The sequence below is a fragment of the Pongo pygmaeus genome, chromosome 17 (genome assembly GCF_028885625.2).
Source record: "Pongo pygmaeus isolate AG05252 chromosome 17, NHGRI_mPonPyg2-v2.0_pri, whole genome shotgun sequence".
Classification (NCBI taxonomy): domain Eukaryota; kingdom Metazoa; phylum Chordata; class Mammalia; order Primates; family Hominidae; genus Pongo; species Pongo pygmaeus.
In genome coordinates this window covers 73,291,819-73,315,609 of record NC_072390.2, presented here as the reverse complement: position 1 = coordinate 73,315,609, position 23,791 = coordinate 73,291,819, and the positions used below count along the sequence as shown (strand labels likewise).

General features: G+C 44.2%; 1 protein-coding gene across 17 annotated transcripts in view; it reads right to left on the bottom strand.

Moving 5' to 3' along the window:
- Nucleotides 1–1,393: 1,393 nt before the first annotated feature.
- The window catches only part of NEDD4L (NEDD4 like E3 ubiquitin protein ligase), a 364,635-nt gene continuing 342,237 nt past the window's right edge, over nt 1,394–23,791 (bottom strand). For all 17 annotated transcript variants that reach the window (XM_054460560.2, XM_054460562.2, XM_063653750.1 and 14 more), the window contains 7 exons: nt 19,580–19,653; nt 17,285–17,345; nt 15,393–15,452; nt 13,698–13,805; nt 12,158–12,254; nt 11,344–11,416; nt 1,394–6,718 (listed from right to left, as the gene is read on the bottom strand). In XM_054460560.2, the coding sequence (XP_054316535.1) occupies nt 6,616–6,718; nt 11,344–11,416; nt 12,158–12,254; nt 13,698–13,805; nt 15,393–15,452; nt 17,285–17,345; nt 19,580–19,653 (576 nt within the window). In that variant the 3' untranslated portion in view covers nt 1,394–6,615. The remainder of the gene's footprint in view (nt 6,719–11,343; nt 11,417–12,157; nt 12,255–13,697; nt 13,806–15,392; nt 15,453–17,284; nt 17,346–19,579; nt 19,654–23,791) is intronic.

Genomic DNA, 23,791 nt, shown 5'->3' with positions numbered 1-23,791 from the left:
ATGCTCAAATTTTTTCCAGCCCAATTCAAGTCCTATAAATGATTCCTTAGAGATTCTACAGCCTGAGCTCTCTGGAAGCTGTTTTGAGAAGTGTTCTCTCCCAGAAAGAGGCTTCTGCGTTCTTACCTCAGGAACCCCTTTGAACATGGCTCTGAGAGCCAACCCCGAGAAAGCTAGTGTCAGAATACAGGATACCCATGCTCACCGCAAACACTTTTACCAGGGGCTTCACCATCTCACAAGCGCCTAATGAGTCTTGGACTTCAGAGCAGGTTAAAAGCCTATTAATCTAGCGACTGTGTCATTGATGTAATTCGTTCCACCATGTGTGGTTTTAAGAAAGAACATATAAATATTCACAGTGGCTCTGTCCAATTGTGCCTCTCATGTGTACTCATAACTCTGGAGGAGGAGGCAGGAATTCCAGGTGCTGCGGACAGCTTCCTGGCAAGATGCCATCTACTGTTGATGGAAAAAGACAAGCCGCAAGAAACCAAAGACTAAATGATGTCCTGCTTCCCCGCTATCTCCTCTGCCCCGAGGGGATGGGTTAAGCACATCAAGAGGAAGCTCAGTACTAAAGAAAAAGGGAAAATTCTCCAGGAGTCTGAGATGATCTGAGCGGAATGAAATGGCATGAGGAAAAATGCCACTGGCTTTGCACAGGGCAGTGACACACGGTCGGGATTTTGACAGCACCTTTCTGAGAACCAACTTGGGGATTCATTGAGTCTCATTAACTCTCACACAAGTTGAGGGCTAGGTATACAAGGATGCCTTTTGAGGAACAGACTAACATGGACTATACAAATATTATGTAAAATCAGTAATTCTCAAGTTTAATAAAAGAACAAAACAGCTAAGAATAAATGTGCATCCTTTTAGTAGGCTTAAGCCATGTGTTTTGGGCAGACTTTTTTTTTTTTTGAAACAGAGTCTCGCTCTGTCGCCCAGGCTGGAGTGCATGCAATGGCACAATCTCGGCTCACTCTCGGCTCACTGAAGCCTCTGCCTCCCGGGTTCAAGCGATTCTCCTGCCTCAGCCTCCTGAGTAGCTGGGATTACAGGCATGCGCCACCACGTCTGGCTAATATATATATATATTTTGTATTTTTAGTAGAGATGGGGTTTCACCATGTTGGTCAGGCTGGTCTCGAACGCCTAACCTCAGTGATCCGCCCACCTCAGCCTCCCAAAGTGCTGGGATTACAGGCATGAGCCACTGTGCCCTGCCAGACCTTAATGTTTTTAAAAGTGCGGAGCTTTCAGGGAGATGAAGGAAATGAACATACTATCAATCTGCAGGCATTTAAACCCCTCTGAAACAATTAAGATGGTGCATTCACAAAGAAGCTTTAAATCAAACAACCCATAATACTTGATGTAGAAAATGTTCCAGCTTCCATAATTCTTTATTAAATATTTGACAAGTTGCATCGCTTCTTTACAATGACTTCATTTTGTCACATTAGTCTTTTGCTGTCAGGAAAACAATCTACAGTTTCTCTTTAGATCTCTCAAGAAAAAAGAAAAGCGAAAGGATTGTTCTTCAAGAAAACTTCCTGTGTGTATCAAATTCAACCATATTTTAAAGCTATACTGATTGTGAAAATGAGCATTATTCATAAGTTGCCTTAAAAAAAATTCAAGGTAGTTTGGTTTTTACCACTGTATCAAATAGTACTTGGCTTCCTATTAGGAGGTGGGTTTATAATAAAAAGTTATGAAACATTGAGAATTTATTTGGAATGCTTGAAACTCTTTTCACCTTAAAAGTCACTGTTTTTTTTCATGTTTCATTTGATGATAGATCCTGAATTAAGAAATGACAGCAAATTAACATCATCTTCCTAAGGTTTTCTCAGGCTCCAAGGGTCGAAATTCGCAGGACACAGCTTGGAGAAAACTGTAGAAGGGACTAAACTCTTACCCCCTTTCGAAACCAGATTACTCAATAAAGGTGTAAAAATGCTATACAAATATATACAAATATATTTGGACAGCATATGTACGTATATATGTATATATATTACATACAGAGTAGTAAAGGAAGAACAAAGTCACGCAAAGCTAACATGAAGGAAACCGTGACAATCTAGGTGAAATTAGTCTGAGTAAAAGGGGAAAACTGGCTTACATAGGAACACAGATATCTGTAGACACAGAGTTATGGTCATGAGGAAGGGTTCCGATGCACTGGTACGGGGTTGAGAATGCAGTGCACGCGAGGTTAGGCGCCAACAGCAATGCTACTCCTTACACACAGAAAACCAACGAACAGAAAGACATGCCTTTGAAACATGCGTTGCTTTGAGTGGAACATTTTTAACAAACAACAGATGTTTAATGAGAGGTTTGCTTGGACAATTTCATGCCAACAGGAAGCTAACCCTTTTCTAGAAAACGTTCTCCAAGCTCCCGTCCTAATGCTACGGCACTTTCTCTGACATACTGAGAACACTCTGGGGTGGGGGTGTGCGTATGCAAATGTATAGACACTGTTCATTAAGGCTTATATAAATTAAAAAAGTGGTCCAAAGAATATCACATTTTTTCCCCAGTTTTAAAATCTAAAGTACAAAGTGGAGTTTATAAGGATTTTTTAAAAACACATCTCAGTCCTGAAATTGGCAGTTCTGACATGACTTATCAGGATGTACCCCAATGCCTGAATGACAGAGGTAGTGTGTGATCTTCGGGGCTGGGGAAGGTCAGGAAGGGACCAGGCAGGCAGTTACCCTGCACAGCGGCACCCCCTACAGGCAAGGCAGAAAATGATACCAGACAGCACCTCCCACCTTAAGTACAGGGGTGCAGGGGCAGGGTAAGGAGGAGAGAGAAGAAAGAGGAGAACTAGCACAGTGGGTAGGGGCTGCAGAACTGATCAACCCAGGCTCTCTTTATACATTTTTAAATTTCAGAGGTCAGTACAAGACTCTTAGAAATACAGGAGTCGACTGTTAATGGGTAACTGTTAGAATAATTAAAAAGTTGCTGTGTATGAACCTGGCTTTCGAGAGGACCAGTGTGGATCTGGCAAGATAGCAGCGGTGCACACTGTCTATGCAACAATGGGAGATGTAGAAAATGGTTCAAATGTTTTGCACGCTGTTTCTCAGAATCTGTCACTGTGAGGCCGGGTGCGGTGGCTCATGACTGTAACCCCAGCACTTTGGAAGGCTGAGGCGGGAGGATCACCTGAGGTCAGGAGTTCAAGACCAGCCTGGCCAGCATGGTGAAAATACAAAATTAGCCAGGCATGGTGGTGGGTGCCTGTAATCCCAGCTATTCGAGGAGGCTGAGGCAGAAGAATCGCTTGAAGCCAGGAGGCAGAGGTTGTGGTGAGCTGAGATTGAGCCGCTGCACTCCAGCCTGAGCTACAGAGTGAGACTCTGTCTCAGAAATATTAATAATAATCTGTCCCTTTGCCCTTACATGGGAGAAATAATACATGCCAAGTCGCTCTGTATCCCTCCTTGTCTGAATTTAGGGAATATCTGATGTCACCTTCTAAAGGGTCCTGGAAACAAAAACCAAGTGTCTTACCTTTGTTCTTGTGATTTGTTAGAGGACTGGCTACAGAGAAGCACAAACATTTCAGGCAAAAAAGGAAAAGAGCACCAAAGCTGGGAATATACCGCAACACAGACAATGAATGCCTCACTGCTGCCGGCTCCGGGGCCAGCAGTGGAGAGGCACAGGCTGTTGGACCTTCATCCCGCCAGGCGCTCTTTCCACATCCTTCCTTGGGCCAACAAGGGGCAGGAATGGAAATACCCGGGACCCACAGGCAGCCGTGATAACTGATGTTAAGAGACCCGCAACAGGCAGTGTGTGAGCTCCGGCACGTACTTCTCAGCCTCATGTAAGTGGCCCATAATAACTACAGCTTCAGCAGACAACTAAAGAGACTGCATTAAGGTGATTTCTCTGGCTATAAAGAGAGTCTGGCCTGCAGAGCAGTGTGGCTGCTGGGACCTCTGGGATAGGCAACACTGCCCTCTCTCCCGCAGGGCTACTCGCTGGGCAGGTCGGGGCCCATGGAATGACCCAGTAACTGCTCCTTACCCAGCACACTGTCTTTACTGCCACCTGCAATTATGCTGTGAAGATGACTGGGCGTGGTCATTACGATTCAGAGAAATCAAGATCTATGACCATTTTAGGCAAAGAGAGAAACTTGGAGAATTGCTGAGGACTACCGAACCTTGTTTTGCTTTTTAAAAAAATACTAAATCCTGACTTCAGCAATATTTAGTTGTCATTAAAATTAAGCTGATATTATTAAGGAGTTGATGAACTGAGGTGTCACTCACAATTACTGCCTTCCAAGTATTCATGGAATAGATTTCAGTAATTCTTGTTTGCTTCTGGCTTAGAAATTGTCAGAATTATTTTTCTTTTATACTTTCTAATACTTGACTTAATATGCATTTAGTGACTATTCTGTTTTTTTCAATATACAGTTTACAAGATGACAGAAGAATCCCAGTTCTTAGGTTAGAATTGGATTTCTCCCTCTACAATTACACAATTACTCTCAAAAACCAAGAAAGCGTACTGCTCGACTCAGGCTCTGGCATGATTCTTAAAAAGAAAACTGCGTCTAGACTATGGGGGCTTACAAAAAGGAGATTTTTGCCACTGAGACATTTGTCATGTTAACTGTAGGGGAAACGTCTCACCAATAGTCAAAACTCATAAGCAGGATTTTTTTTTTTTTTAGTTACATAGCATCTAAGTTTTCTGATCACTACCAGGTATTTTTCAACCAATAAGAAAAAGGAACCAACACTCAGCTCTGTAGAAATCTACCTTCTTTTAGAACCCTCAGGCCTCTGCACCCCTTTAGACAACTCATTTACAACCACAACCTTCCATGGCTTCTCACACGCCAGCCAGGGCAGGGTAAAAACGGCAATTTCTTACACCGAAAGGTCCTTTTTATGTAACAAACAGACCTCCCCAAACCACAACTTTTTTGTCCTATTGATGACTGACATGAGATCAAATCTCTAGTGTCCCCTAACTGCCCCGACAGGGTCTAGGACAACACAGGTTAAAAAGGACAGCGGGGTTGTTCAACTCCCACACTGCCTCAGGTGTTTTCTCAAAGCACGACAATTCTGCAATGGAGACTTACACGTGGAAAAGAATCAAACTGTGCAGGTACCCTCAGTCCTCTGCCACTACCAGCTCAACAGGTTGAGCTCAGAGGATCAAGTCAAGTCTCTGTCTCACTTTTAATCTAGCACACAACAGACACAACTCAGGCAGTACACGGTATCGAAGCATGCAACAGGTCACTGGTAACAAAACTCAGTTAGATTAAGTGTACATTAAATAAATCTTTGTAGTTGAGGAGAAATCACAAAACAGTTGGTGAGGACAGGTCTGTGTAGGCTCAGCTTTACATCCAGGTTTTTATACACCAGCAGCCAGATTCACAATTGATAGATATTGCACCGGAAAGATGTGTGCAGGGAAAAGAAATCATCATCACATTTAATGTTCATGATAAAAAAATAAAAACAAAACCAGATATGACCTCCGTGTAGTACATAAAGTGCCTTCAGAATTGGTGCATTTACAACAAAAACTGGTTATTTAGCTACCATTAGCAAACGCATACAAACAGGAGACTAAACAGATCTGGTTTCCACAGTTTTGAATCAAGCAGTGCCAAGTTTCATTCAAAATGTCTCTACTACAAACAGCAAAGAGGAAATAGAATAAAAGATGACTGTACAGTGCCAGGAAGGGTTAACTAATTTCTCTGATGAGAAATGGGAGTCCAACCCTGTCTCAAATGTGTTAGAGCACATGTAATTACTTCTAAGGAATAATGGTGTGATTCCTTTCAAGTCAACACAAAATTTGTCATGCTATGTTACAATTCTCTCAGCCTGTAGCTATTAGCTAAATTTGTACAAAAAACCCCAAAACAAAAAGGTAATATCCAGTTTTTCATTCTGAGTATGGAAAAAATTATCATTATGTCTAATATTATATTGGAAATTCTCTCAAAGTACTTGTCTGTAGAAGGTTTTTGGACAAAAATTTGCCTTCCAATTCTAATAAAGTAGAGGGTGGAGGTGTCAGAGTACTTCAAAAATAAAAATGTCATTGACATTAAGCCTGGTATGAAAGTGAAATACAAAAAAAAAAAAAATGCTCACTTTTCCAAGTACATGAGACATCTTTAATCATAATGAAATAAAATCTGAAAATCGGTCTAAATCATTTTAAAAAGTAAACATGAGTTGTAATACTATACCTGTAGAGTGATTAATTCCATTCATTGTCATTAGAAAGGATGTAAAATATTTATTAAGGGCTTTGCCTGCAGAGGCACAACATAAATAGCATAAGTCCTCCTGAAATGTAATTAGTGTACACATCAACCAGTTGATAATTTGTGGTGGGAAATGCAGGAACTCAAGCTGGGACCAGGTTCCCGCATCCGAACTTGGACGAGTGCGTGGTGAAGGCTCGGCTCCAGGGACCATGCCTGCAGCTGCTCTCTGCCATCATCTCTGCAAAAGTCTGTTAGGCAAATGCAAAAGTGCAAGCAGAACTTGCCTGAAGAACAACCACCCCCGAGGCAGACGGTGCTTAATCCACCCCTTCAAATCCTTGAGCATTTTCCACGGCCATGAGAAGTTTCTCTCGTAAATCTTCAAAGGTTTCATATGGAGGTAAGTCAAGGCGATTAAAGCTGCAAAAGGAATAAAAAGTGTAGGTGAAAAGCCACAACAGCACTTCCTCGATCTGGTTAATGGGCATGGGGTTTCAGTAAGAGAATAAAAAAGCCTTAACCAACAATTTTGATTACCTGGAGAAAAAACCCCCAAAAACCTCTAGCTATGAAACATCTACACTAAATAAGCTCTTGTAATTTACAGAGAAAGAACATTTTCAAATGGTCCATGAAACCTTTGCTATAGTCAGATGCAGATCTTGGAGGAATCCTGGTGGGAAGGGAAACATGAAAAGCAAAGTAACTGGCAAGATTTCCAAACCCTTGGAACACAGAGTTGATGCTTTTGGAGTTACCCACAAATTAAGACTGTGTCTATCTCTAATACTATTACTTATTCCACACTAGGCCTCAAGCCAAGTGCTTTTCCATTAACTCACTTCATTTTCATCACAACCCTATGAAGCAGGTCATGTTATCTCCATTCTGCACAGGAGCTCCTGGAGCAGAGACATAGGGCAAGGTTCCTGAGGTCACAGTCTTTGTCAAACGGCAGACCCACAAACAGAACCCAGGCTGTCCGGGGCTCGGGAACACCAGTGCTAAGCTACCTCCTCTGATCAAAGTCAGGCAAAATTGACATTTGCTATGCAAAGTTGCATTTAGAAAAAGTCCCTACATATCTGGAGGCTTCAGGTGGGGGTGGGGGCTGCAAATCACCCTGGCAATAGTGAGGGTTTTCAGACAAATGGATGGCCTCTGGGCTTCTGTGACATGGGGAAACTGCACATATGAGTGCCAAGTGGATCAGATCAGTGGGCCTGGCATACAGCAACGGCTCAATTACTCAAGAGATGGTATCAGTGTTAACACCTTTCAACATTTACTGAATGTCTACATGGGGCTCAAGACCAGAGCCTTCAGCCACAGAACCTGCACCTGTGTGTGTGTGTGTATGTGTGTATGTGTTGGGGGGTGGTTGCTGATGTGTATCTGTCATGAAAATGGCATGCACACTTGCCACAGCTCATTATGACATAAGAGCTCATGTTCACGGAGTGCTCACCATGCCCCATCAGCCTTGTCGCAATGTTATGAACCCTGGCAATCACCTTGTAAGGCAGGTAATGCTTCATCCCTATTTCACAGAGGAGGAGCTTGAGACACAGCAAGGTTAGGTAACTTGCCCAAGGTCACACAGGGTCAGGTACAGCCCTGGGGTGCTCCAAAGCCCAGCTCTTGAAGTGCACTTGTGCTGCCTCTGCCGCGAGTGCTCACACTGTCTGTGTTTAAAACTGCCCCCTCCAGGTATTGATGTGTGATTCCAAGAATGAGCAAAGTAGCTTCTTAGGTTTTAAAAGCTAACCATTCACGTGCTCGCTTTGGCAGCACCTGCACATATACTAAAAGCTAACCATTGTCACAGCAACAGAAAAGAAACAAATACTGTAGAGGGCCGTTTAACAACCCCTAAATATTGAATAAGTCCCACTGAGTTCCCCTTGGATTCTCTAACAGCCACCAAACACTAAAAGACAGAGAATAACACTGTGCTTCTCAAACTGGGGTTCTCAGAAACCCAGAAATCCTAAAAGAGTAAGTACTAATACAGGCTTTTAACTTTCTATTATCATATTGATAAAGACAGGACTTCACATCTACAGATGGCATTTAAAAGAGCCTTTCATGGAAAGTGGCTTCAGGCTTTTCAGCTGGGGTTTCACAGTCCTGGGCCTGCAATCCCTATGGGGGTCTCAGGCCCATTCTTGAGGATCTGTGACCATTTTTTCCCTTTAAAAAAGGTCCACAGATTATTCAGGTTTGAGAAACACTGGCATGATGAAGAGAGAGGCAAAGACGGGATGTCAAGATCTGAGGTTCTGAATCATGCGGCTTAACGCTTCACCGCTTTGCATCTCAGTGTTATCTGTAAAAAAGTGGGTCATAACATCACCCACCTCTTAGGACCGCTGTGATGATGGTATGAGTCAATCACATCAAGTGCTGAGCACCATCCCCGGAATGAACAGAGTGCTTGGTGAGTGTGAGTTCCTATCATTTCAGAGGTCAGGACACACGGACCTGGCTTTGGTCTGCACTAATGAGCTGGGTGACCTTAAGGAGCTCATTGTCCTCACAGGGCTTCAGCGTCCTCATGTGGAAGATGCATGGGCTTAACGAGATGATTTTTGTTTGCTTTAGAGTCTACCTAAAAGGGCAGGTGGGCCTGTGATTCTTAATGAAGAGTAATTTTAAATGTCTGAGTAGTGACCTTTTATGGAACAATGAAATGAAGTCCTTTGAATGTCAGACACTCAATAATCACCATTGGAAAGCTTAATGAAAGGTACCCTCATCACAGAGAACCAGATCCTTCAGCTTCTGCTCTCCTAGGAAATCAGATTTTTATTTTGAACTTTAATTGTGTATCATAAAACATGGAAGGAATTAAACCTATGTATGGCAAAATTTTACGGCAGAACAGTTGCCATGAAACAGCCAGTGAAGTTTCTGTTTCCTACGTCAAAATACAGTCAGGGTTAGGTAGGGAGGAAAGCCATTTAGAAGAAACAGCAGAACAGCCCCACTCATGCTAGCCAGTGTTGCTTGTAACTGCCAGTCCTCTCCATCCGGGTCACGTTAGTCTGGGGAGAACATCATTAGGAAAACTACACAGTTGCTTTATTTCCATGACACACAAAGAGGAAAATAAGTTCTGGTAAGAGTCAGCTGGGCTGTTCCCTTCCTGTAGGTGGACCTTTGCCCTTCCCAGGGAAGAGCTGTGAATTCTCCACCCTGCCAGCCTATAAAAATCATCTGGGGAGCTTTGAAAATCCCACTGCCTGGGTCACACACCAGACCAATGAAGTCCAAATCCCAGGCATCAGTGATTTCTTTAAAGCTCTCTAGATGGTTCCAACATGCAGCTGAGGTTGAGAACCACTGAGTTCAGAGGTCTTATCTGGGAAGTTCTACTTGTGGCAGAATCATGTGGGCTCCGAAATAAAAAAGACAGTTCAATAGTAAGATATGTGTCCTTGAAGTCACGGAGAAACATGGGCTGAATCAACATGAAATTGGTTCACTAATTTGGTTTCCTTGGAAAAGTCTAAAAAGAAAGTGGGTATATCAACAGAGGCAGTGTATCTGGTGTAGTAGTTAAGGGTGCAGGCTCTAATTCTAGTAGATCTGAGTTCAAATCCTGTGATCTGGGAATCTGTGACTCAGGTGAGCCCTGGGCCAGCCTTCTGACAGCCCAAGGGAATAACATATCTCATACAGCTGCCATAAAGATTAAGCAGTACCTGACCACAGATGATGGCTGTGCCCAATAATTTCACTTTTCCTAATCTTCATCCTGGTTAGTATTATGAGCTTGAGTTTCGCATCACCACCCACAGTCCTGGGGCTTGGCTCAATGCTGGTGCCTTCATATGGAGGCCAGTAGAACCCAGAAAACCACATATGACTTGGACACCATTTGGAGAAAAGCTCTGAACTACTCAAACATTCTTTCCTTAGAAGAAAGCCAGAGAACCATGGACAATGACTGCTCTGAATATTCATCAATCTTAGGCTGGAGTCAGCTTGCTTTCAAGGCTCTGACAGGCAATGACCATGTTCATTCCATCTGGAGAGTCACGTGAATGGATGAATGGAAAAAAAAACACCTTTCTGGTGAGGCAAGGCAATCTGACAGAAGTGAAAAACCTTTCACAGCCAATTTTTCGCCAACGTATTTTCATGAGAATTGTCTCCTGGCCAGCACTTCTAGATTAAGGGAGGGCGTTTCCTGCAGGGAGTGTTCAGTTGCTTATGTTAGCTCAGTATGGCCAGAGCAGGCTTTGCAGCCCCTGCTGCATGAGAAACACACGGCTACGCTGCTCACCGTTTTCCAGAAGGCCCACTTCTGCTGCTTCCTCAGGAACAAGAAATAAAGGACTTTGCAGAAAAACCAACACGAGGGACTTGGGAGTTTGAGTTAGCAAGAGCTCCCTGAACCCGGCTTCAAGAAATCGATCCCATCCAGTCTGCATTTGTGCTGGGTTTCATGCAACTCTTCAAAAAACAACTGGGACCCTTCTGCCTCACTGTGCCTCCTGAGAGGGCCTTCTGAGGGGAGCCACGCTCCAAGCCTGGGCATCCCCGGCCACGTGTCAGCCCTCTTACTCTCCTCCGACCACAGTCACGTTACTGCTCAATTCCAGGGAATTACGGGTTATTTATGGGCATAGAAGGCCTTTGAAAAAGGATGTTTCTACAGGGTATTTTGTCCTAACTTCTCAACCAATTTAAGATTGGAGTAAAAACCCAATGTGTTTTTAGAGGTTGAGAGCTGCTTTATCTATGTATGGTGAACAGTGAAAGCTCCATTACCTAGAATAATGAGGGAAGGACTGGGCTCAGAGGAGACATTCCCCACGGCAGGGAGGCCTGAGCCCTTTATATGCCAAACACACTGAGTGTATTACATCTTATTAGCACTATTGTACAATTTCTATTTTCATCCACAGCACTGTCCTTTAATTCTCTAAGCTACTTACAGACAGGAAACAGAGCATTCAATAGCCTCGAGCCCAGCACCATACCCAGCTAAGCAGTTCAAATATTGCTGTTGACATGCATGTGTTTTTGTCACTCACCATGTGTGAGCTCTGGGCAGTTTCTCAGGACTGCCCCACTGCTCTATTGTAAACAGCTGAGGACCATTGGAACCTAGACAAGAAAAGAAAAAGAAATGCTAAGATGGCTTAGGGCAGAAGAATGAAGCTATGGTGTGGTCTGCAGTCCAGCTACTGTCAGGGCAGGGTTTGCCCCCAGGGGTGAGGCCCAAGACACTCTCTTCTGCTGCAACATTGATATTTAATGTTGAGGGAAGCCAGAGGTCTGCACAACCTCACAGAAAGACTCTGCATAGTCTCCAGAATGGAACTGCACCAAGATTAACAAACACAACAGTTACGTGGAAAGGTAGGCAGCTACGGCCTCTCAGCTGGACCCTGGAAATTTAAACTTCAAACTAGTTTTGCGGGTGGGAGGGCAAATGAAATGTGACCTTCAATATGCAAAGTACAGAGTGATTTTTAAATTTATGGTAAACACTGAAAAATTCTGCCTACTGGAGGTGACTTTATACCTCAGTTTATGACCACATAAATGACCCTGCAAAACCTGGTTTTTAACGATTTACTAAAAAACTAAACTAGGAAAAAAAAAAAGCAGCCTTATGGATCTCTTCACAAACTGCCCCCCAATCCCTTGAGGTAGATGCACCATGTTATCTATATAAAGTATAGATAGCAGTACTTTCATTGAACTTTCATGGAACCTATGCATGGCACACTGTCCTGAAACTTAGCCTTCTGCAGAGGCCTGGCGGCAGGGTTCTTGGGCCAGAGTTCATGCCTGGCTGGAAATTCCCAGGAGGACAACTGAATCTCATGGTATCCTGCTCACCATAAAGTTCGGCAAATCCATTCATAGGTACTCGCGATGTCCCTGTGACAAACTGCAGTAACCGGATACGCTTTTCGGCGTCCATGAGTAGCACAGCCTATGAACAGAGGCAGAAGGTCATTATACCCCCATGTGACCCATGGCACATGCTGCTGTCATGCGGGCAGCAGAACTTAATCTTATTTATATTGCAGTGTAAGACCTAGACAGTTGACTCTGAAAACTGAGTAGTTTTTTTTATGGCCACAATACTAGCTGGCCTCTCTAATCTAAGAGACTGAGTGATCACAACGTCCGTCTCTTTCTTCTTCTGCCAATAGGCCAAAATAAGTGATATAAAAAGCAAACTCTCTGATGGCACCGAGCTCATGTTTCTGTGTTCAAGGCTTTCCAGTTCCCCCTAAGCCAATTATAAATATACAGTATTTAAGATTTGTCATCACAAGGGGAAGCCAGGTTATGAGATGGGATTTCAGATTGTAGACACGTTCCCTAGAAGACATCATTTTATAAAATGAAATGAAACAAAACAAAAACAAAACAAAAAACAAAGGCAAAGATGGGGTTCTAAAACAATCTGTGTATCTTACATATCTGCATTATTATGGGAATCCAGGTGGCTTTACTGGTAATGCCACTTGGACTGCTGTAGGCAAACATCTAAAACAAGCCAAGTGAGACCTGGACTAGGCTTTGAAGACTCTGCTTTTTTATCTCTGTGTTCCTGTTGGCATTTTAAATAGTAATAAAGGGCATTTAGAAATGTGAAAAAGGCCGGCATGGTGGCTCACGCCTGTAATCCCAGCACTTTGAGGGGCCGAGGTAGGAGGACTGCTTAAGCCCAAGAATTTGAAACCAGCCTGGGCAACATAGTGAGACCTCATCTTTAAAATAAATAAATAAATAAAAATAAATTTGAAAAAGTTAAATGATTCCTTTTTGGGGTGAAGTAAATAATCAGCCTTTTTGGGGATAACTGTTTTTTTTTTTTAAGTTTGTTTACTATATCTCCCTTGGACTAACCCATTCCTATTTTACTTCCCTCCTAAGCTGAACAGGATACAAACAGTGGCCCTAAGATAATAAATCAAATGTTGTGTTATCTTTGGTTGAAAGATACACAGATCAAAATATTTGTTGGAATGTATTTTAAAAATTGAGAAAACGACTTCTTAACAGAAAGTGGCATCTTGCAAAGCCATCCCTGAAGCCTGTTTCTGCCCTGAGAAGCCCCCCATTTCTATTTACACATTGGAGGACCAGTCCCTCAAATAAAAGTCACCTTCACAAGGTGGTCAAGGAAGGCCAGTGTGCTTTTGTAGGGACCAACTTCATTCAAGTCTAGCTGTCTCTTACAGTTACAGAGGAGCCGCCACGGGGCTGTGGCTCAGTTTGCCTCTTCCCTCCCACAGCAGTCCAAGCTCTAACAGACCCCAAAGCCAGCATCAGTCCTGAAGTCAGACCACAATGGAGGTTGCCACACAGCCCTCAGTCCTGCCTCAGGTGGAGGACACCGGGTAGGGCTGGGCCCCGGAGTTACCTTCCAGAACCACTGAATGACGGGGTGGTTTGGGCAGTAGCCATTCTTGTAAATAGAATGCTGTCTCCAGTCATTCACGTCCACATCACCGAGGCCGCACATGAGCAACTAGAAAGAAAATTTACGAGATGTAAAAGCAGGATGTGAAAGCTGCGAGATCACACACTGAGAAATGACCACCCTCAGTGCCGGCATGTGGTCACTGTGCCGCGAAGGTAAGCTACCAAATCATAACAACAGAGGAAGGCAGACACGTGTTCCAGGCTCCACCTGCCACAGCAGATCACAGAGGCAGCAGTCACAAGGGTGGCTCAGTTCGAACCCTGCGTAAGCCACGGCATGTCATATCGGATATAAAAATGCCACAGTCGTCCTCCCTACCCCTCTAGTCTTACGCATGGGACCCGTGGATTTTCTCATGCTCCAGCAGCATCGGTGCATTACCCTGGCTGCCTCTCCTCCTGAGAGGTTATTCCTCTGAATATCTGAAAGCATCTCCCTACCCACAAAAGAATTAGTGCTTATGACTCTCCTCCAGGTTGGTCAATTCCAGTGATGACAAATCACCTCATCTGCCCAGAGGCCTAAGAACGGCAGACATATGCTAAGGCATAACTGGGTCTTCGATTTAGCATTTAGTCTAAGGTTTGCTGTTCCTATTATGCAACTCTCCATCAGGGGAGGTTTCCTGTGGACGAATGGAAGATATTCCTGCAAAGGTACCAGAATGAAATGGAAACAGAACTAAGCCAGAAGTCTGGAAATAAAGTTCCCAGGCCTGACTGGGCCAAAACCTTGCTGGGTAAATCCAGCTGCTCTCTGCCTCAGTTTCCCACCTATCAGAGGACAGGCTTGAGGTACATGATTTCTATAAACATCATCGATCTTGAATTTTCTGTTTTGAGATAAAAGTATAGAAAGCCAGTCTATGGGAAACGCTCACTGGATATGGACGGGGCAAATGTCCGAGTCCCACCAACGGCTTCTCAACAGACAGTTTTTCTCCTGTTTCTCTCGACACAACAAAGGGCGAGATATTCCTTTGTTTTTAAAATGGCTGTTGCTCATCTATGTTAACACCAAGAAGCTGAACTAGACAATCATTAAACTACCTTTTGCTACTACCTTGTTGCCTTCTGATATTTTTCCTCACTCAACATAAACCACTTCAAGTTCAATGAGACGCCTGTTCTACAGACACAAGTAGATGCTTACGGCCACCTTGTGGCCAAGACCCCCATTTGGCTGCCACGGTGGGGGTGGATGGGGATGCAGCAGAGGATACTTGGCCAGTCTGGTAGTGTAAGCAGGTTTCTGCTGTCCAGAGGGCTACTGCAAACCTTGTTTCTACTTGTCGTGGCGATTTGCCTCGCCTGGTGCGTAGGGCCATGATCCCAGCTACGCTCAGTGGCCTCTACTTACTAGGCATGTTCCAGAACTGCCCTCTGATGGGCAAGGCAACTACAGCTGATTATTTTTGCTGTTCCTTACTCCTACATTGGCAAACAAGCCCCATAAGAGACATGTAATAGAACCACATTGGCAAATAAGCCCCATAACAGACATGTAATAGAATTCATCTAAAGTTATTCTCTAGGACATTATGGATCCAAGAATATTAAAATATGACTTGTAAAGTAATGAGAGATAATTAAAAAAATCCACTTTACATAAAATAATGTTTATAATACAAACCTCCAGCTCATTTTCATCAAAAATTTTAATCAAATCAATAGGAAGTAGTTCTGTGAATCCCTGAAAGGAAAAAAAAATCATCTTTAACACCTATTGCCTTCAAAAAAAAAAATTTCACAGGAAAAACAAACTTTTCTGGTTAGCCAGAAAAAAATATAATCTCTCCTGATGATTCCTACGTCAGTGACAGTATCAGGTAACTATAGTTCCAGTAAAAACAGCACAGTCACAATATAAAAGTTTCAAAAAATCGTAGAATCTAGAAGATTCAAGTAGTGGAGTAATTTCTGAAACCTGATGAAAATACGGGATACTGTAGGCAAGTGGATTCCAAAAGCCATTTATAACACTGCTGTGAGTCAGTGCGTCCTAAAATGCACAGGCCACAGATGTGTAAGAGACACGCTTAAACATAACATGCTGAAGGCATGGAGAAGAAACACAGAGGGAGGCAGGTGATGGGTGCAGAGGCTGTGCATACAGAAAACCATGCTCCAGTTCCCAGGTACCACTAACTGTGGCGTGATCTAGGACGAGCTCAACTCTGCTGGGCCCTGCACGCTGCGAAAGCCGCGTTTCTGAAGGTGTGGACCGCCTGCGGTAGGGCACAGGAATCTGCTTCCTGGGATTTCTTATATAAATAAAGAGTGAGACCTGCCAGTCTGTCCTCCCATTTTAAGTCCCTAAGGCCCCGAGTTGTTTCTGAGTGTGCTGCCTGGGCTTCACGCATCCTGTGTAGGTGCCTGAGCGAAGGGAAAGCATCGCCCCACGAGAGCTCTGCCTCAGTGCAGAGAAAATCAGTCACGTGGACGCGAGGCTGTTTCCTGTGTGATCTTTGAGGTAACTATCAGATTTAAGAAAGAATTTCACTTTTGGTCCAATTAGAATATAGTTTAAAATGATGAATCCCTCACCCTCTGCTAGGGGCCTGGGAGCATCCCTGATATTAAAAGTTCGATCTGGGCAGTGCCCGCTTTGCTCCGTAACAGGGTAAAAGCTGTCATGAGGTGGCTGGGTATAAAATAAATAAAAACTCAGCTTAAGAAAATGTGTTTTCCATGTATCTGTAAAGAAGAGAACCTGCAATGAATTATGCCACAAAGAAAAAGGGCAGGGGATTAAAAAAAAAATGCCCAGGGCTGGGCGCGGCAGCTCATGCCTGTAATCCCAGAACTTTGGGAGGCCGGGGCAGGTGGATCATGAGGTCAGGAGATCAAGACCATCCTGGCCAACATGGTGAAACCCTGTCTCTACTAAAAATACAAAAATTAGCCAGGCGTGGTGGCGCGTGTCTGTAGTCCCAGCTACTCGGGAGGCTGAGGCAGGAGAATTGCTTGAACCCGGGAGGCAGAGGCTGCAGTGAGCCGAGACCGTGCCACTGCACTCCAGCCTGGGCGACAGAGTGAGAATCTGTCTCAAAATAAATAAATAAATAAATAATGCCCAGGCAGCAGTGATCCAGGGAGGGAGGGGTGGCCAGGCACTGTGGGGACTGTGCTTCATCATTCAGCTCTGAGCCCTCGGGCTTCTTAGAACCTGTCACTGCAGCAAAAGGCAGCCTTCTCTCGGGTACCGCCTGAAACTCCAAGACAATGGTTCTAGACCAAGTTTGTAAAACGTCCTCTTTAAAAACAGGACAAATGTAAAAATAAGAGAAGTCAAGCAGGAGAACCCGTGAAAAGGAAAAAGAGGTGGTGGCACGGCGGCTGAACACTTTTGTGCTGGAGACTGGCCAGTGGTGTGAGCTGTGCGATCCCAGCCTTCCTGCAGGGTCCCCCAGCCTCGCCTCTGTCTCTGATCAGCTCCGCCACACCAGCTAAAGGAGAAGCGCAATCCCCCATCGACCCGGGACCAGAGGCACATGGCAGAGAACCCTGGCCAGCATGGCTTACCTCCAAGAAGGCGTTCATCTGCTTCTGGACCCTGTTCACAAATCTCCACTGGATGACTAAGCTGCAGGAGAAAAGAGGACAATATTGAACCACCTCCATCATCACTAGCGCTCACTGCTTTCTCCGCAACAGGGAGTGCTTCTCCTCCATCCGCGACAGCAGAGCAGAGGGGAGGGTCTCCTCTGTGCCCCCACTGTTTAGTTTATTCACGGCTTCTTTCAAGACTCCCTGGAACACCCGTGAGAAACCTAAAATCTCACTGGAGATTTCAAAAGAGTAATTAACTTCCCCCACATCAAGGTATGGCTGACCTAAACTGCTTTAAATGCTTAACTGCTTTAAAATGCTTTAAATGCTTTAACTGCTTTAAAATGTGACAACATGGAGAAAAGGGAAAAGTTCATGGGGTATGAACACACAGGTATACGTGTATAAGATGCACACACCTGTATACACACCCACATATATGTATATGTATTTGTAAAGAGTACTCAGGACAATGCATTTAGTTACCTAATATTTCATTCTAGTATCCAATGTGCTAATATTCAACAATAACATATAAGCTTTATCAGCAAAATGATTTGCACTCATAATTTAATGCCAAAATTTAGAGGATGAATGGTAAGACCTCCCTATGCAACTGAAGTTCACCAAAACCAAGTTCCCTGCGACAGTGTTTAATGCACAGCATAATTGATCACGAGGCAAATGCACTCTGGATGTCATCTGAGGCATTCCATCATTCTGAAGGGCTCTCACCTTCAGAATGGTACACTGAAGGGGTACACTGGGGTGGTACACTGTAACCATGGTAATGGCCCTGAGGACCAGACTGCAGCACAACCACTGTGCAGCCTCTCAGGCGGCACCTCCTGGGTTACAATGAACAGCTCAACAGCATTCTTCTGGCACCAGGGGTGCAGAGGTATCAGGGAGCAGTTGGCGATTTCAATTATACTTTTAAAAGTAAAGCTAGCTGGAACACTGCCTGGCCCTGACTCCCACCACATTTGAACCCTAAAAGAATTAACTGCAAAGAATGATGCAACACACATACCACGCACGTCAGAGTCCTCAGACTTGAGACCTGGGTCACCCTGAGCTAGAATATTTTTTAAACCCCACTCACAGTCTGTACTTTCTGAAGGAAGACAATGGTGTCTGCCAGGGTGTCATCAGCTAAGATTGTTCATATTCAGAACAAGAGTGCCAATTAATGTGGCCAGGTAAGAACTGAGGTATCTTATTTCTAGTCTATGTATTCAGCATAACAAGCTTTCAACTTGAGGGTGGAAAAAAGTCTGCCATGTAATAGTTCCACTCCTTGCCGGGATCTCTGAGTAGAGACTCTAACACGCTCCGTTTCTTCCTAATTAGGAAGGACAGTAGGTTTTTCTTTGCAGATCCCATTGAAAGGTGCTAAGACCCACAGTCAATGCAAGAGCTGTCTGAATTCAAGACCTCTGACCAATTCCAAATGAGAAGAAAGGAGGGAGCCTAGCCTGTTGAAACGAAGCACTGAATGCAAACGAGGAATTCAGGCCACTGCGGCGACCCACAAGAGAGCAGAAACCAGGTGCCAGGAACCACACACTGCAGTGCTCACCTCACCCCTGCACCAGGGCATCTCCTTGGAAGATCCCAGAGTTATGCATTTGAAGCACACACATACACTAAAAAAGAAAACGTAACGTGCCCAACAGAGAAAAAACTTCTGCCTGGTACAAATGTCTTAGAATCACTTAACAGCTAGACTTCCAAAAAGACTCAACGTTTTGTTCCACTGAGGCTGAGGTTGAGTTAAGAATATTACAAATACCAGAAAGAATTCCTTAGGATTGCACATGCTGAATTCTTCCTATCCATTTTAACTATTTCTATACATTTCTATTATGGAAAAGAAGTTGGGAGAGAGACAAAATATTTTTTTTTTGTTGGTTCCTAATTTTGCCCTGCTGGTCACCGACACCGTGGTCCTCTGTTGCAATTCTAAATCTTAGTTGATATCCACATATGCCAAAAGAGTATCTGCCATATTACTCAATAATATAGACCTTTTCTCCCTCCTCTGCTCCTTTATAGGGCAGCTCAATGGAGTCATGATACAAGACAGACTTTCCATCCCATATTCAACTTCCCATTAGCCCAAGCTAGAGAAGAACTTATGTTGTTGAAAACTGACCAATAAACTCATGTGCATAATAAATGCATGAGCTGTTTCAGCAAGAGACAGTGACCAAACATGCTTTCCAATTTATTCAAAGAAAAGGCAGTAAATATGTGTATACATACTCGATATATTCCCTTTTGTTTTCATTTGTGACCATTATTTCTGACCCATTGGGCTTCAAATCCACTTGATATGTCTGTAATTACAAAGACAAAACGACAATTATTATCACGAAGTTATCTTGCATATTATTATTGAGTGACAATGTCTTACTATAAAAGGAAGACAACATGTATTCAGAAATATTTCCCGGCAAATAGGCTCTGTGCACAAGAGAATGTCCAACGAGGCTTTTTTGCTAGGATGTTACACAGTTAAAGATGCTATCATTAAAGGCAAATTGTTTTATGGTTATTTATGACTTTTAATTATTCTTCATATATTAGCAATAATGAAGAGCAACATTTTTTCATGTGCTATTCATTTATCAGGAAACTAATTATGTTTAACAGAGAAAAGAAAAGGGTACCCCATCAAGACTCCAGAAATCCAAATTCTAATGCATTCTGTTTCTGAAAATTATATTTTCTAGTCATAAAAAAGGATGCATGGTATTTCTTTCAAAAATGCAAACAGAAACTTAAAGACAAGAAAGAAGCTTAAGGATCCAGGCTGAAGAGACAGATTTATCTGGTTTTTGAAGACATTTATTTGCATCGGACGCCTTCTCCTCACTCATCTGCTCTGAAGCTTCCTCCCTTAGCGCCACCCACGATCATGAAAAAAGCCGCTGCAATCAGGGCAGCCCTTTCTCCTATGCCCTGACCCAGACCTAGCTTACCATAAGGCCACATATCACAGTAACCAGTGTGAGGGAAGGCAGAGAGGCCTACTAGTTTAAAATAAAATGTTTTTTTCTCATTTTGGGGACAAAAAGGTGGAAAAATATACCACCTACACCTCTCCTACTGAAAGAAAGCCATGCCACTATTTTGGTGGGGTTCCCTCTAAGTCTTTTTTCCTCTGCCTGCTGGTTGCATTATAGAGTAAACCAAGCCAGGGGAGAGGGTTTTCAGGGTGGTACCCAGGAGGGACGGAGGTTCCATGTTGTGATGCACTCTATGCCCTGGCAGAGGCCACCTCCAGGGGTTCCTTGGTCCTGCCACCTGCACCCAGGATATCCTGAGCCCCTCTGACCTGAGCAGTCGCACCTGTGTCTCTTATGCGGCTTCTCCACGCACTGGCTCTTGTTCCCATTCACACTGAGACGGCTTTTCAACATAAAACACATTCATCATCCATCCAGTCCCTCGACATTCTCTTTTTCTCTTTATTCAGGAAGGAATCTCATTTTTCCACTACGCTTTCCATTTCTGCAAACTCAACTGAACTCTTCACTGTGCCCAATGTGAATTTTAATCCCGTTGCTGCGTTTCCGGTTTTGCTGACATCTTTCATTTCTCCATTTCCCTTTCCAGCTGCCATCCTCCCAGTGCATCCCATTTTCTCCCAGGGGTCATCTGCTCCTGCCCCGTACAGGCCGTGTTGGGGATGGAGGATGCCAAACAGTTTCCACTTGGGGGTGGGGTGGGGATGTTTCTACAGTGAAACTCTGCCAGTTCGTGGCTGGTTCTCAGAGGTGCGTGGACAGTGCTCATCCATACCTTTTGTTCTACGTGTTAATAAACCCAGGTTGGCTTTTTTTCTTTTCCCCATTTATTCCTCCCCAGACTGCCTTGTTGATCCTTCAGTAAGAGTTTTCTTATCAGATCCACATCGATGACAAGTTAATAAATCCCAGCCCAGGCGTTGGTATTGAGAACGCTTTCGGTACAGCTCGGCTACACTCAAGCCAAATCTTTCCTCCCATCCTTTCCCCTCGCACAGGGAAAGGGAAGGAGGTGAAGTAGATAAGCATCCACAATCCCTGTAATACACTCCTTCCAGCATTCATCCAGCCCTCTTTCTTTGATCACAGAGCCTTCCTTGGTGTTGCCTGAAAGTTGTAACTTCCAGAGAGCTACTGAATGAGAGGGTCGGCCACAGACAAAGTGGGGAGGGGAGGGCTAAGGAGGAAAACACTCTGCTTCCTCCAAAAGCAGCACCCAGGGATGAGAGAGAAAATAAGCCAGTGTTGCCGAGTGCAGAGAACTGGTTCTCATCTTCACTGTGGGTGGGAGTCTAATTGGTTCAATCTTTTTCTGAAGATATTATAATTTGGCAATAGGCATCACAATTTTAAAATTATATATCCCTTCTCACAGTAATTTCTCTTTTGGAGTTTATAGCAATGGGAAAAAATTAGTCAAGTACACAAAATGTATATTCCAGATTATACATTTGTATGTTATATATATTATGTATATATGTGAGTATTCCAGGGTTATACAGAATTATATGTTTATATAGAAAATACTAAAATAGCCTAAACGTCTACCAACAGGGCATGGTTAAAAATATATGGCACGTCTACAAAGTAAAATTCAGCATAGTCATTAGAATGTTATAGACTGATATTTAGTAACATGAAAAGATATGTGTGATATATTAATTTGAAAACAGTTTTCTGTTCCTGTGTTAGTTTGCTGAAAATGATGGTTTCCAGCTTCACTCATAAGTGGGAGTTGAAGGATGAGAACTCATGGACACAGGGAGGGGAACATCACACACCAGGGCCTGTCAGGGGGTGGGGGGCTAGGGGAGGGACAGCATTAAGAGAAATACCTAATGTAGATGACAGGTTGATGGGTGCAGCAAACCACCATGGCATGTGTATACCTACATAACAAACCTGCACGTTCTGCACATGTATCCCAAAACTTAAAGTATAATAAAAAAAATTTGGGAGGCCGAGGTGGGCAGATCACGAGGTCAGGAGTTCGAGACCAGCATGGCCAACACGGTAAAACCCATCTCTACTAAAATACAAAAATTAGCTGGGAGTGGTGGCTCACGCCTGTAATCCCAGCTACTCAGGAGGCTCGAGCAGGAGAATCGCTTGAACCCGGGGGGCAGAGGTAGCACTGAACGGAGATCATGCCATTGCACTCCAGCCTGGGCAACAGAGTGAGACTCTGTCTCAAAATAAATAAATAAATAAATAAAAATAATAAAAAAGAAAACGGTATGCAGAGAATTCCACTTCTGTAAAAAAAATCTGTGTTTGTGCTTACAGAGAATAATTCTGGAAAATATAAATAAAAATTTTAATCCTGAGTTTTCTTGAGATACTGGGAACGTGACATTTATTTACATATTTTTATTATGGAGGTTAATATTTTATAATTAAATAAACTAATAATTTTGAAAGAAAAGAAAAAATGGGCCCATACTAACCCATGCTAAATGAGGTCACAGCAGTAAATCATCCTGTGGGCAGCCGTCAAGTCTCATGGTTGATTCTGACCCTGGGTTTCTCTGTGGGGGAGTGAGGAGACGGCCCAAGGATGGGCACAGTATGAGGGGTTTGTAATTCTGCTCCCTAAGCTACTAGGTTAGGGGTCACGCCCCCAGATCTCCGTGCCTCCCGGCTCGAGCCCTCAGTGGTATGGAAATGCATCCCTCTAGGGTTCGTTACAGGCGACACTTTCATGAGAAGCAATGACCACTCTTCAAATTCCACTTTTGAGACTGGCTGTTGGGGGCTGATCATGAGACCGTCTCCTGCAGTGCAGGCATATCGTCCAGCCCACCACACTGCCTTACTGCCACTGGCCGGTGCCCCCGAGTCCTTGCTGGTTGGGCACGAGGCTCCATGGGGGCTGGAGAAGCAGGGACCACGCCCAGGCTATCTGACTCTAATGCTCGCCTCCGGGTACCTCCATTCCTGTCTCGCCCGCGGGCCTCCATTCCTGTCTCACCATTGCTCTAACTACAGCCTATGTTCTCCTTTCCCCCAAATTTGTCCCTTCTTAACATCAGCTGTTGCCACCACAGGAGGGGAGGGACTGTATGTCCTTAGCACCGAACGCCGGGTGGCACCGTGACAGTGTCAGCCCTAAGCAGGAGAAGGCGAGGCAGCGTCACACAGGGGCTGCTCTCCGCCCCGTGCATCTCCTACAGGTGCTGCGGCAGCGCCCTGGCCCCCGTCATGAGGGTGGACAGCATCCCGGAGGAGGCAGAGATCCAGCAAAGTGACCAAGGAGAAACAGCGAACTGCAGATGGAGCTGGTGCTGGCACCCAGGGGCCCTGCTCCCTGGTGAGCAGTCTGCAGATCCTCCTCTGTGGGGTGGATTCTTGCCACCTTCAGCCACAAAACGCACACCCCGCCCTCCCAGCGCTTTCTGGGCCATCGCCCTCCTGTGCCTGGGCTCCTGGAGGACCCCACACAAGG